Here is a 14397-nt window from a genome sequence, read left to right as displayed (position 1 = left end):
CGAAATTAATTCAAACTTTTTATTCGAATTTTCAGAAGCAATTTTATACATTCGGTGTTGTGTGTCTCCACTAAAGCATGTGAATTCAGGGGAGTGCATCCACGGTACTGAGGCTAGCATCGAATGTCAGAGCAGTGCACTGTGGGAAACTATCCCACAGTTCCCACAGTCTCTGCTGCCCATTGGAATTGTAGGTTAAGCTCCCAGTGCATGATGGGGCAAAAACATTCTCGTGGGTGTTTCTGGATGTGTGCCGTCACTCGCAACTCCCTCCGTGAGAGCTACGGTAGACGCCATACTACCAGCAGACGGTGCAAAGCCTGTCTCCTGGTACTATGAATCCACCTCGCATGTCCTCTCCTCTTTCTATCTACTCTTTCATCTAACCATTTCCCACCTTTTTTTGGACATTGTGAACAGAGCCGCACAGCTTCTACCGCTTTTTCCATGTTATGGGTCATGGGCTCCTGTGGAAGCTACAGAAGGCAATAATTCCTCGCCGTTTTTTGGCCATCGTGAACAGAGCTGCACAGCTTCCACCGCAAACTCTGCTCTCCCACTCTTGCAGCTCTAAAGAGCTTCCCGACTCCGTGAAAGCTACAGAAGATGACCATTTACCACCTTTTATCGGCTATTTTGAACTGAACAGCTCGTTTCGCACCCTTTTTCCAGGATTACTCGTGCAGACGCCATAGTGTGGCAAGCATGAAGCCCGCTCAGATCTCCGATGCAGTACTGACCATTGTAAATAGCTCACGCATTATCCAGCGGTATGTGCAGTACCTGCAAAACCAGGCGAGGAAGTGATAACAATGCAATTACTATACTGATGAGGACATGGACATAGAAATTCCTAGAAGCCCGGCATGTGACGACTGGGAAATCATGGTGGCATTGGGCCTGGTTCATGCTGTGGAATGCTGATTCTGGGCCTGGGAAACAAGCACAGATTAGTGGGACCACATGGTGTTACAGGTTTGGGATTATTCCCAGTGGCTGCAAAACTTTTGTATGCGTACGGCCACTTTCATGGAACTTTGTGACTTTTTGCGCTTCAGGGCAGGGGACAACGACACCAAAATGAGAACAGCCTCACAGTTGAGAAGCGAGTGGCCATAGCACCGTGGAAGCTTGCAATGCCCAACAGCTACCGGTCAGTCGGGAATCAGTTTGGAGTGGGCAAATCTACTGTGGTGGCTGCAGTGCTGCAAGTAGCCAACGCAATTATCGACCAGCTGCTATCAAGGGTAGTGACTCTGGGAAATGTGCAGACCATTATAGATGGCTTTAATGCTCTGGGGTTCCTTAACCGCAGTGGGGCGATAGACGGAACGCATATCCCTATCCTGGCCCCAGCACACCAGGGCAGCCAGTACATAAACCGCAAGGGGTACTTTTCCATGGTGCTGCAAGCGCTGGTGGATCACAAAGGACATTTCACCGACATCAACATGGGATGGCTGGGAAAGGTGCATGACACACATCTTCAGGAACTCTGGCCTGTTTGAACAGCTGCAGGAAGGGACTTACTTCCCAGACCAGAAAATTACTGTTGGGGATGTTGAAATGCCTATAGTTATCCTTGGGGACCCAGCCTACCCCTTAATGCCATGGCTCATGAAGCTGTACACAGGCACCCTGGACAGTAGTAAGGAGCAGTTCAACTATAGGCTGAGCAAGTGCAGAATGGTGTAGAATGTGCTTTTGGACGTTTGAAAGAGTGCTGGCGCAGTTTACTGACTCAGTTAGATCGCAGCACAACCAATATTCCAATTGTAATTGTGGCTCACACAGCAAGCAGCAATCTCTGTGAGAGTAAGGGGGAGACGTTTATGGTGGGGTGGGAGGTTGAGGCAACTAGCCTGGTGGCCAATTTCGCACAGCCAGACAACAGATTGATTAGAAGAGCACAGCAGGGCATGCTGCGCTTCAGAGAAGCTTTGAAAGCCAGTTTAATGACTGGCCAGGGTACGGTGTGACAATTGTTTTTGTTTCTCTTGAAGTTACCCGCCCCCTATATATATGAAAGGAAATAAAGTCTAAATTGTTTAAAAACAGTTCTTTATTATTTGTTGCACAATACATTGAGAGAAGTCAGAAGGCAGACTGATAGGGGGAGGGTTAGACGGGGTGGAGGAGGAGGGAAGGACAAGTCAAGAAACGAAATCAAAAAGTTCACATATGCCAGCTTTCTGCTGCTTGGGTGATCCTCTGGGTCCCTGTAGCCTCCCCCATCATGTTCTTGGGCGTCTAGGTGAGGAGGCTATGGAACTTGGGGAGGAGCGGTTATACAGGGGCTGCAGCGGCAGTCTGTGGTCTTGCTGCCTTTCCCACATTAGATCCACCATACAGTGGAGCATGTCAGTTTGCTCCCCTATGAGCTTGACCATAGCATCCTGCCTGCTCTCATGGCGCGTGTCCCTCCTCTCTTTGTTTTCCTGTAATGCTTTACAGACTCCGCAATTGTTTGCCTTCACGCATTCAGCTGGGCCCTATCAGTGTGGGAGGACTGCATGAGCTCGGTGAACACATCTTCCTGAGTTCGTTTTTTCCACCTTCTAATCTGGACCAGCCTCTGGGACGGAGTAGATAGGGGCTGCGTTGAAATATTTGCACCTGTGGGAGAAGTAGTATTTTAAAATATACATTTCAGAGAACAAAGGGGACACTTTGGTGTGAGTAAGCCATCACAAACAGCCAGGCAACAGAATTCAGCTTGCAGGCAGCCTAGGGGCGCAGGGGGTTCTGCTTCCTCTACATTCATTTCAGTGTTTTCAAACTGCTGGGACCCGTTTCCCACAGCAAGCAATGCCTAGTGGGTTTGCCATAAAAAAGGGCCTGCGGGTTCTCTAGGATGATCACTTCACACAACTCCCAACCCCAACAGCCCCCCCCGCCCCCCCCTGCGTGGCTCCGATGAGACTCTGCGCAGGGATGAGCCCTTTAAACTATATGCAAACAGTCCAGTGCGGCTGGGTTTCCCCCCTGTCCTCCACCGCGTGGCTCCAATCAGGGTCTCACTCACCAGAAGTACCTTCTCCAGGGTCATGGTCCGGGAGCCTGCACTGGGAGTCAGGGGAGGCTACTGGCTCCAGTGTTAAGCATAGTTCCTGGCTGGGGGCGGGAAAAACGGATTCACCACTTGCCACCTGTGCACTGTCCTCCTCCAACTCTTCATCCTCCAATGACTCTTCCTCCTCACTTGTGCAACTCCTCCCTTGCAGGTGTCCACGGACAGTGGTGGGGTAGTGGTGGTGTCACCCCCCATAATTGCATGGCGCTCACGGTAGAAGTAGAATGTATAGGCTGTGATCCAGAGCGCCCGTTTGCCTCCCTGGATTTTTGGTATGCTTGCCTGAGTTCCTTGATTTTTGTACGACACTGCTCTGTGTCCCTGGAGTAGCTTCTTTCCGTCATGGCCCGGAGACTTTAGCGTACGTATTTGCGTTCCTTTTTTTGGCACGTAGTTCTGCCATAACAGACTCATCTCCCCAACATGCGATGAGATCCAGTACCTCCTGTTTGGACCATGCTAGAGCTCGTTTGAGAATCCGGGACTGTGTGATCTTTTGTGATGATGGACTCTGCATGGTCGCCTGTGATGGTGGACTGTGGTGATGGTCACCTGCGCTGATGGTGACCAAACAGGAAATGAAATTCAGAAGTTCCTGGGGCTTTTCCTGCCACCTGGGTAGTGCATCGGAGTTGAGAGTGTTGTCCAGAGTGATCACAAGGGAGCATTCTGGAATAGCTTCCAGAGGCCAATAACGTCAAATTGCATCCACAATACCTTTAACCTGGGATTGCGATCTCAATTTAAGCACTACTCCACTTGCCGAAGTGGAATACAAAAATCGATTTAAAGAGTCCCTTAAATCGAAAAAGTCAGTTTGGTCATGTGGATGGAATCATTTTTTTTTTTGAATTAACTCGGCTAATTCCAAAACAACAGACTAGTGTAGACCAGGCCCAAGTTTACCTTATGTTTAGGATGCAGTGCAACATTAATCACCCTAGCTTTTCCTTAATTTGGACCACAGTCTGAAAGCAATTATCTCATTCATGGAAAGGAATGGCAGATGGTGAGGTGGGTCTGATCTGTGCCATTTCAATGAAATAATTCATGTTAATTTCTGCAATACACATATTACAATGGCCACTATGTAGGTAAAAATAGTCATCTAAAGTTTCCACAATATGTACACAGACTACAACAACAAAGACAAATTCCTGAACTTCGGCTGAGCTGGCATTTTAAAATAGAAGCTTCATTTCGCATTCTCAAAATTTGTATATACCTAATACTACATGGTTGACAATTTGTAATACAACAATAACGGATAATCAAATATAGAGAAATAATTCTACTGAAGTGACAGCATAACCCACAAGAGACCTAAGACCCATTCTTCAGAAAATTTCTTTATGCTGAGTCTGACTCAAGTCCTACTGAAATCAATGGGAAGGCATCCATTAACTTCAAGGGCTTTTGGCTCAGCTCTATTATCTCTCTACGGCATGGTTACATTATTTTATTATATTAATGGTTTCTACCAAATTCCAAAAGCTATTGGCAGAAAACTTTACCCACTCACATATGCTAAATGTGGAATACACTACAATTACTTTCTGATTTATAAGGGATATCTCAAATTCACCTCCTAATGAAGTGCAGACACCTCTGGGATAAACATGACAATTATTTGAACAGCGCTCACTAAATAACAGTTTTAGGACAGGAAGTGAAAGATGTACCTCTAATTCGAGGTGGCCAACCTGAGCCTGAGAAGGAGTCAGAATTTATCAATGTACATTGCCAAAGAACCACAGTAATATGTCGGCAGCCTCCCTATCAGTTCCCCCCCGCCCCAACCCCAGTACCTCCCACCTGCCGGCAGCTCCACTGATCAGCGCCTCCCTCTCCCTTCCCATGCCTCCCACCTACCACAATCAGTTATTTCACAGCATGTAGGAAGCTCGGGGGAGGGGGGGGGCAGAGGAAGGGGGAGGAGCCTGGTCACAGGAGGCTCTGGGGAAGGGGCATGAGCCTTGGGGGAAGGGGTGGAGTGGAGTCAGGACCTGGGGCCGAGCCAGGGATTGAGCAGTGAGCACCACTGGCACATTGGAAAGTTGGTACCTATAGCTCCAGCCCCAGAGTTGGCACTTATCCAAGGAATTGCATATTAACTTCTGAAGAGCCGCATGCGGCTCCGGAGCCACAGGTTGGTCACCCCTGCTATAACTGAAGCTACAGGGTGACTTCCAGAATACAACAGCCCTAGCTAGAATCCAGTAAAGAAACCGGAGTTAACAGCCCTACTCTCAGAAAAAGTGTCATGGGTTTTCAATGGCCATAAGTGGTGAGGACCTCCGTCTTAAGGTACAGTCTTTCAAATGAATCTTCTGCCACATAGTGCCCTCTAACAACTGTGCTTTGACTTTGCTTCAATACTGATGAAACATTAGTACTTTATGCAGTGCTTAGGTGTTCCCTGCAGATCTCCACAACTACTGTCTCATAACCCTATCTTGTGAGATCTGATGGCAAACGTGAGCTGGTTAGAGGACAAAGAAAAGACTGATTATTTTTTTTAAAAGAATAGTTTTAAGTACTCCTGATTTTAGTATATAGTTGTATTCTCAGGTATGTTTATATACTCTTTGTTTAACAATACTCTTTACTGACCTTTTGAATCCCCACAGATTGGCGAACGTTCAACTTTCTTTTTCTTTGGAAGGTATCGAGATCCCAGAATTGTGCTGTATCAGTGGATGTAGTAATGGCATATCTGCCTGAACCATGGACGGAGATTGAAGATACTGAAGAATCATGTCCCCTCATCCAACTAACTAGCTCCTTGGTGTCTATGGTGTAAATGAAACTGATGAAAAAGTTATGCAAAGTGAAGCAACAAGTGCTAGTATTTTTCAGTACAAACAAATATGAAGGGTGTGGTCTCTTGAGAATGCCTAATGTACCTTTATTTATCATCACTGTCCAACAAATGAGGAACAAGTGAGTTGTCCTTCATGTAATTCCTATGCATTATGGAAAAAAACATCCTACTGATCAGTGGGAAATAAAGGATTTCATGTTATTTCATAAGCTATCTTGCATAGACTTGTTTAATGTGTCTTCAGTGATCAGTCTTAAAAGTTGTGAACAGGGCCCACCAAACAAGCTGGATATGCCTGCTAGGCAGACCTAGCCAGTGGGAATATCAATATTAAACCACCACCACGCCCCCAGCCAAAAAACAACATACTTTGCAGGCTTAAGTCAGGATTGTACACTTGTTTTAACTTGTGGGTGAAATGAGTGAGTACTGAAGTTACTATTTATACATACAAGGAAGGTTGGTTTAATGAACAGCAGGCTATGATCACAGGAACCTCTACATTCAGATGCAACATCCTGATTAATTTTTTAGGCCTGGGAGTTTAAACACATTTTCATACTTCTATTTCACCATTTTGCATGCTAGTTTTTTTAAGAATATACTTCTTTATAACCTAATAGCTATTTAGTTCTACAGTTGGTTATGATCCTCAGCAATTATACTGGTGGAAGAATATCAAAGTCCCAAACTATATCTGGTTGGGTTCCACTACTTAACTAAGAGAGTCTAAATCCAGATTGTCTGAAACAGTAGCAGTAAGAATGCACTTCTTAAATGGGGGGGAAGTAACATCTTCTCTGAAGATTAACTTCTGAACAACAAATTGGCAATACTGTTAGCCAGTTAACTGCTAATCAGATCAGAAATAACTATTGTGCTTGATTAATTGTGATATGGATTTGCTATGAAAATATAGCTATTCTTATTTTTCTAGTCAGATTTTTAAATGTCTTACCTGTATCAAAACATTTAATGGAATAATCTGCTAAAGCCACAAGGTATTCAGTCTTCCTGCGAAGATTAAATGCCAAAGCAGTGCAAGCCTGCATGGTTCGCTGAACAAGACTGAATCTATTTAAAAAGAAAAACAAAAACCAACAATAGTCCAATAGTGTAAGGAACACTTCAACTCAGTGTCCAATTAACTAAATATGCTAATCAGTTTGAACATACTTTACCTTGTGAAAGAAAATTTTATGCAATCTTCCCTTCCCTTCCCCTCCCCTCCCCTCCCAACCAATCCAGTCAAAACAAACCCTGTTTAACAAACAGAAACGGGTGTCTTACGTGGGAGGAGTGTTGCAAAAAACTGACTGTTAGACAACAATCTAGATTATCAAAAATAGTAACTGAGAGCCACACAGCAAGAGAAATGTTTACCTGTTTCCTGTCAAGTCAAAAACATAAATATTCCCTTGGTGGTCTCCGGCAAGTAAAGAATCTCCAGAACTGTCAAAGGCCACATTCAGAAAACGTATGGTCTTTGAATGATATCCTGTGGCACTGTGAATAATGTTTACTATGACTCTATGAGGAAATCAAACAGATCACTTTATTACACCATCTTTAGCATACTTTTCTCTACAATCATTAAAATATATCCAATCTAAAAACATTCTTAGGTTATGTTTTTGCAATTCTGATTAGACATTGACTTTTGAGGAAGAACACACACTTGTAAAAGTTTTTAAAAGTTTATTACACGAGATTATTCGCTGTCTGACAAGCAGTAAATAGACTTTCTGTAAAGAAATCTAATGAAAAACTGAAAAGTAGCTATGATTCATGAGAAAAATTCATTTAAATTAGGTGGAGTCAGGAATTATATGCTGTGGGGGTGGAATCACTGAAGACAGCTTTTATCTATGTTCTTAAAAATTAGAGTCAGGCTAATCTCTGTCATGTCACACTAATAACTTAAGATGTTATGAGACCAAACTGGCTCTCTACCATTTCTGTCTTTCACAGGTATCTATCCTTTGGGTTTGTACATTAGCAGGGGATGGGAGCAGTGGCAGCAGCCAAGGAGATACTGGTAGTCTAAAAAGCAGCAGCTAGCACCAAAAGATTGGGGTAAGAGGGTGAAGAGGCGTCTGACCCTCCCTTCAAGAATCAGGGCCAATTGCCTGGAGGGAAATCCCTCTTGATGGGCCCTCTGATCGACCACCAAGTGGGAAGGGGAGACAGAGTCTGTGTAATTATACCCCACAGGGCATCTCTCAAAGAGGGATTCACCCACTACAGTTTGCAGTGGAATCAATAGAATGGGAAAGGAGAGACCCAGGCTCCTCTCTTCTCCAGATAAGAAGGCCTTCAAGAGGGCAAAAGAGATGGGCCAGTTGACAGGAGGAGGCAAGGGCTGGCTTTACTGTAACCTGCCTGCTAAGTTTACCTTTTCTCTAACTATTATTTTTAGAAAAGAAGTGAGGGTCAATAGGGTCTTGTGCTTTTCCTCATAATCTCAACTCCACAGTCTGCAAGATCATAGAATGTCTTATGTTGTTCAAACTCCTGACTGCTCAGGGCATGGTCTGGTGTGCATGAGGGATAAACAAATAGTATCCTAATGAAGTACTTGATTTTGAGAAATATCTAATTGTGGAGGACATGTATTATTCATACAGTACTGTGCATGTGCATGACACTTCTCTGCTAAAAGAGATTACAGACTAGGCTAGATCTTGGAAATGGCTCTGCACAGATGCAGTGCTGCCCACCTAAAAGTATTTGCAAGACCTCGTCCTAAATTTACATACAGCACAATAAGAGATAACATTGGACAATGGGACAGACAGCAGGAGAGGAGTAGGAAGGAGCAAGGGCTGCAATAACCAGACCACAGAGAAGAGACCATAATTAGGCAGATATGTTGGATATTGTTATTATTTGTATGAAATATTGCTTTGGTTTGTAACAAACATCCTTGTAGGTTGGAGTTTTGAAAATATGTTTGGAAATTATAAGCAAATGCTACTGTCCCTCTGATGTCTCCTTGCTGATGTCCAGCTACCAGCTTAAGCTGAACATGACTGAAAAAGAGCTCCTAACTTTCCTCCCCCAAACTCTCCCCATTATCTTCTTTCTTGATCCCTATGGACAAAACCACCATCCTGTGTGTCACTCAGGACCGTAACCTGTGTGTTATCTTCAGCTGAGAACTTCTTTCTGTATAACATCTCTAAAATATGGCCTTTCCTATCCATTGACACAGTTAAAACTCTGGTCCGGGCTCTCATCTCGCATCCTGATTACCGCAACATCCTTCTCTCTAACCCTAACAAATGCAATCTTGTCCCACTTTCCTAGCCCATCACTTTGACCACAGCACCCCTCTCTTTGAGCCCTTCCACGGGCTCCTTCTTCTCTAGTGCATCAAACATACAGGCTTGTTTTCAATCCCCACCCTTGCTAACATCTTTCAAGCACTATCAAGCTGTTGAGGCTCACCTCCAATCAGCCCAAAGCACCAGCCTCCACTGCGTATGTCAAATTTTCAGACAAGCACCTTTGTACTTTCTCCCATGCTGCCTCACAAGGCAGGAGGTGGTGTTCTTGTAAACAATCTGCAAGTCTAGCTCATTATCTACCTTCAACTCCTGCTTTATAACTCTTCTTGGCCATGAGGCCCACAAAATACTTAGCAACAGTTAGGACAAGGGGTGTGCTGAGACCAAGGCCTATCATACTGATCCATACTGCCTCATTGTTTCTCCCTATGCTCCCATCCGTCGGTATCCGTCTGATGTCCTTGGTCTTGCACTTAGACTAGAAACTCCTTGGGGCCGAGTCTGGCTTTGTTCTGTTTGTAGAGCGCCTAACACAGCCAGATCCGTGAGCGAGGCCACTAAGTGCCAGCATAAGATCAGTAATAAAAGTATTACAGTCCTCTGGCCCGGGGAGAAATCTTTTGATAGAACCATAGAATATCAGGGTTGGAAGGGACCCTCAGGAAGCCATCTAGTCCACCCCCCTGCTCAAAGCAGGACCAATCCCCAAATAGATTTTCACCCCAGTTCCCTAAATGGCCCCCTGAAGGGCTGAACTGACAATCCTGGGTTTAGCAGGCCAATGCTCAAAGCACTGAGCTATCCTCCCCCCACTCCTTTGATGTTTGCATCTTTCACGACGGGCTATTCCTGGGCCAGCCCACAGCTCCAAGACCTGCGCAGGGGTTTCCCCACCAGCCCCAGCCCCAGCCCCCTGGCTGCGCCCTTACAGCCAGCAGCAGGCACAGGCCTTCGTCCTGGGCAGCTTCTCACCATCTACCCCCAGGTCTCCTCTTCCTACCTCCCTCCCTCCGCGTCCTGCCCCTCACGCCCCCGGTTACCCCTGCTGCGCGGCCGGGGCGGGCTTGCGGTGCCAGAGCTTGCCGCGCTCCCTGTTGCCCAGGTCGGAGCTCTGCATCCTCACGCAGCGAGGCCCGGGAGGCGCTTCCCTCCTCCACAGCTACGCTGACCAGCGCGAACCCCGAAGCGCCTCCGCACCAACCGCCACTTCTCCCGCCAGCCGCGGCGCGGGGAGAGGGACAGGAGCCTAGGGGGTGTCCGAACCATGGTACAGTCCATTGGGCCTCATGAATGCAGCACACTGGTGGGATAGTCTCCCTCACCCCCACCCCTGTGATAATGGAACAGGCCACGCATCCCGGAAGCACTGGCGCCTGCCGGGAACTGTAGTTCTCTTTGTGGGCTGTGGGTGTTTGACAGACAAAAAGGCCAGCGGCTCCGGCCTGAGCTGAGTGGGCGGGGCAAGAGGGAAGGTATGAGAGGGGCGTGAGCAGGTCAGGCGGCTGAGGAAGGCGGCCAAGGGAATAGCTTTCCCCAGCGGAGAGTCCTGCCCAGGTCTTCTTTACTCTCCATAAACAATAACTGTTTGAATACAGGCCTCCAAGCATGCTAAATAATAAAACTAATAATAATAATAATAATAAAAAAATAATAAAAAGAGCCTGAATCTCATCTTCTGCCTCTTGCCTATTATCGCCTTCATTTTTTAATGAAGTTGGACTCAAGGGATTGGGTAAAGCTGATGAGATTTGGGCCTGGGTGCTCTCTTTTTAAAAAGAGCTTGCTTCACTGTGATTTAGGGATTTCTCCACTGGTTCTTTGTAATCACCAAGAAAGACAATATGTTGGCTGGCAGCAACATACTATTTCTGTACTGTGACTTGTCAGATGTAATCCCCCTATTACAATATGGAAACAAAATTTAGGGAGATTAAAATAAATGATAAGTAAACCCCTAAAATAGATGTTTTTTTGCCAGACTGGGGCCTTGGGATATACATGCAACATGGTGGATATTAGTCACAGTGTGGCTAATTTAACTATATCATGTTACAAAAGGAAATGGAAAAAGTTATTTCTAATCAATTTCATACATCTTTAATGTGCCTATCACAGTAATATCCAGGCATCAAAATATTATTCCTTTACCTTTTCCATTGAGATTTACTGATCTCCTTGTTCTTTAGAAACATCCACAGAATCCCTCTGAGTATGTATTATTAATATTTCCACTTTACAGATGAGGAAGAAGGCACATTTTCAACAGCCCACAATTTCAAGAGTGACCACTGGTTTTGGATACCCATGCTTAGACTCCTAGGGCATAACTTTTAGAGGTGCTGTGCACACAACTTCAATTGAAGTGAATGGAATTACAATCTACCAGGTTAAAGCAGGTAAACATACACATACAAAGGAGTTACAGTCTGAGGTTTCAAAAAGTAGTAGAAGCTGCTGTAACACGCAAGCTCTGAATGTCCCTTGGGCTATCCTAGCCAAACAGCCAGGATCCATTGCTTATGCTTAGAAGGCATGCCATCTCCCTGAAGTCCAAGCAGCACAGGGACAACAGTTTCTTCTCAACAAGGATTTTTATTCCCCCCCGCCCAGAGCTCAAACTGATGGGGCAAGTGTTTGTGCAGGTCTCCACCTCCTCGTGGGTGTGTGACGGGAAGCAATCAACCAAGTCTTTTGTCCACAGATGATCCACAGTGGCTTGTCTGATGTCTCGGGGCCTTCTCTTGTTGGAAAGGAGATGACTCCTTGTCACGTTATTGACTTGAACTGGGACTGTATAGAACATGGTTGCAACCAAGGTCCCTGATGTGGTCGCACCAAATCTTGTGTAAAGGGGGTCAAATGAGGTGTCTAAGAAAAGGTTATGGTTGGCTGGTTATGGTTATGCTTTCTGTATGTGTGTATTATTTTGGTAGTTGAAGTTATGAATATTGGCTCTGTACTGTTTGTATTTCAAACTTGTGCTCTCCTTCTGGGTGACATCTCAAACAAGTTGGTGTCAGCTCTGCCTAGCCGGCTTGATGGCCCATTAAGGACCATCAGATATACAACTGACTCGTGAGAAGGCAGACATGCCTTGTGACTCAGCAAGATATGCATGAACCTGCCTATGGACAGAATTCTGAGGTTTTTCCATGCCATGCGATGGAATTCTTGTCTTTGGAACAAAGAAAGAAAAACCACCTGGCAAGAGAATATAAAAAGTTGCTGCAGCTCCTTCATTTGGTCTTCAGTCCTGCTCCATACCTTTGGATGGACTTTGCTACAAATGGAAGCTCTACACAAAGGACTGATGATCCATCCCAGCAGAGGATGTACTCCAGAGACTTGATTTGAACCTGCGGTTTATTCTATCACTGCTACTAGCCTGAACAAAGAACTTTGCCATTACTGTCTGTAATTGATTCCATTTAACCAACTCTAGCTCTCATATATATGTTTTTCCTTTTATGAATAAACCTTTAGATTTTAGATTCTAAAGAACTGGCAACAGTGTGATTTGTGGGTAAGATCTGATTTGTATATTGACCTGGATCTGGGACTTGGTCCTTTGGGATCAAGAGAACTTTTTTTCTTTTACTGGTGTATTGGTTTTCATAACCATTTGTCCCTATAACGAGTGGCACTGGTGGTGATACTGGGAAACTGGAGTGTATAAGGGAATTGCTTGTGTGACTTGTGGTTAGCCAGTGGGGTAAAACCAAAGTCCTCCCTGTCTGGCTGGTTTGGTTTGCCTTAGAGGTGAAAAAAAAACAGCCTTGGGCTGTAACTGCCCTGGTTTGAGCAATTTGTCCTGCATTGGCACTCTCAGTTGGGTCCTGCCAGAACCAGCATCGTTACACTCCTGCACAGCTTACCTCTCAATTTTTGTTTTCCTGTACTGAGCATAAAAGTTGGAAATCAGCTCAGAGTAGTGAGGGTATACCATATGTGCGCAGTGATTAGATGGGGAAAAAAGTCAGGATGGCTGGGACAGAGCTTAAAAAGGGAACTGTCCTGGCCAAACGAGGACGTATAGTCACCCTATCTCCAGGCAAGTGGGTCCTGAGGGAGTCTGGCCAGGACGAGGGGAGACTCTGGCCTGGCTAATTGCACCACTCCCAAGAGGACGGAGTGATTCCCTGCCCTGTCACTGGACCAACCCCAGCCGCGCTGCTGGCTCAGCCTGGCAAACACCATCACCTTCCAGCAGGGCCGGTGAGTGTGACCAGGGTGCAGGGTGTGAGGGAGTGCATCTCTGGAGGTGTGTCAGAGGGTTACTGGCCATTGGGGAGTCTTTTGGGGGTCGGTCAAAGAGGTCTGTGTAGTTGTGGTGGTGGGCTGTGGGGAAGTGCAGTGGGCAGTAGTGATGCGGGTTTGTGGGAGGGTGCTGGGCACGGGTGGTGGTGTGCAGGCCACTCTGCATTTGTTGTGGAGGGTCTGTGCGGGGGGGCTGCTGGGCATACCAGTTGGAGGGGACACTGGACATAGGAAGTTGGAGACTATGTGGCACGTCATGGGCCCATCCCTGAGGGGAAAAGGCCCGCTGGCAGCACAGGGCTGGGTGGGCCAGTGTGTATCTGGCAACTGCTGATTTGTGTACAGTGCCCTTGCACTGGGCTGGATGGACAGGGGCCCGGAGCGAGTGAAGGACCCGCCGCTGAAGTGCCGCCGAAAACCCGAAGTGCCACCAGGTGAGTACAAACGCCGCAGTGGTTGGCGCCTTTGCCCCAGCCCCCCTGAATCCTCTGGGCGGCACTGGTGGCGGATTTAGAGTTAGTGGGGCCCTGTGCTCAGCTTCATTTTTGGGGCCCCTGCTTGGGACTCAGCCAAGAAAAAGAACATTCTCTCTTATTTCCTCTCTCCACCCCCTGTTTTTCATTCTTTTTTTCTTCATTCTCCTCCTATAAATAATAGCAAGTACATGAAAATAAGGTGAGGTACCTTGATTGTTTTTGTAGTGGAACTTATTTTTCCACAGACCACTTGAAAATCGTTGAGGGTCTTGGTGGACCACTTAATGATTTTTCCAAATATTGTTTGTACCGTTACCTAACTATTGTAAAGTGCTTTGGATTAGAGCGCTTTATAATTTTTTTTTTAAACACTGAGGTGCAGAGTCTGGCCAGGCCTTAGCGTGCAGGAGGGGGCTCAGGGCTGGGGATGAAGGGTCTGGGAGGAAGTTAGAATGCAAGAGCAGGCTGGAGATTGGG

The 14397-nt window shown here is 46.1% G+C and overlaps 1 protein-coding gene and 1 long non-coding RNA gene across 5 annotated transcripts in view; both read right to left on the bottom strand.

Moving 5' to 3' along the window:
- Positions 1-10431, bottom strand: part of TBC1D31 (TBC1 domain family member 31) — a 40700-nt gene extending 30269 nt beyond the window's left edge. Inside the window, exons 1-4 of one of the 4 annotated variants that reach the window (XM_032803479.2) lie at positions 10228-10431; positions 7281-7427; positions 6856-6971; positions 5687-5865 (exon numbers count right to left, since the gene is read on the bottom strand). In XM_032803479.2, coding sequence (XP_032659370.1) covers positions 5687-5865; positions 6856-6971; positions 7281-7427; positions 10228-10304 — 519 coding nt within the window. In that variant the 5' untranslated portion in view covers positions 10305-10431. Of the gene's footprint in view, positions 1-5686; positions 5866-6855; positions 6972-7280; positions 7428-9347; positions 9974-10227 lie in introns of those variants that run through there. The other 3 variants (XM_032803478.2, XM_032803480.2, XM_032803481.2) reach the window with 3 other exon arrangements.
- Positions 1962-5680, bottom strand: LOC142046408 (uncharacterized). The gene is made up of 3 exons (XR_012655395.1): positions 3980-5680; positions 3026-3870; positions 1962-2616 (listed from the first exon to the last, which is right to left on the bottom strand). It is a non-coding gene; the product is annotated as an uncharacterized LOC142046408 (long non-coding RNA).
- Positions 10432-14397: the final 3966 nt, after the last annotated feature.

The sequence above is a fragment of the Chelonoidis abingdonii genome, chromosome 2 (genome assembly GCF_003597395.2).
Source record: "Chelonoidis abingdonii isolate Lonesome George chromosome 2, CheloAbing_2.0, whole genome shotgun sequence".
In the NCBI taxonomy this organism is placed as follows: domain Eukaryota; kingdom Metazoa; phylum Chordata; order Testudines; family Testudinidae; genus Chelonoidis; species Chelonoidis abingdonii.
Note: the sequence above shows the minus strand (reverse complement) of the source record. Positions and strands in the feature narration are given on the sequence as shown.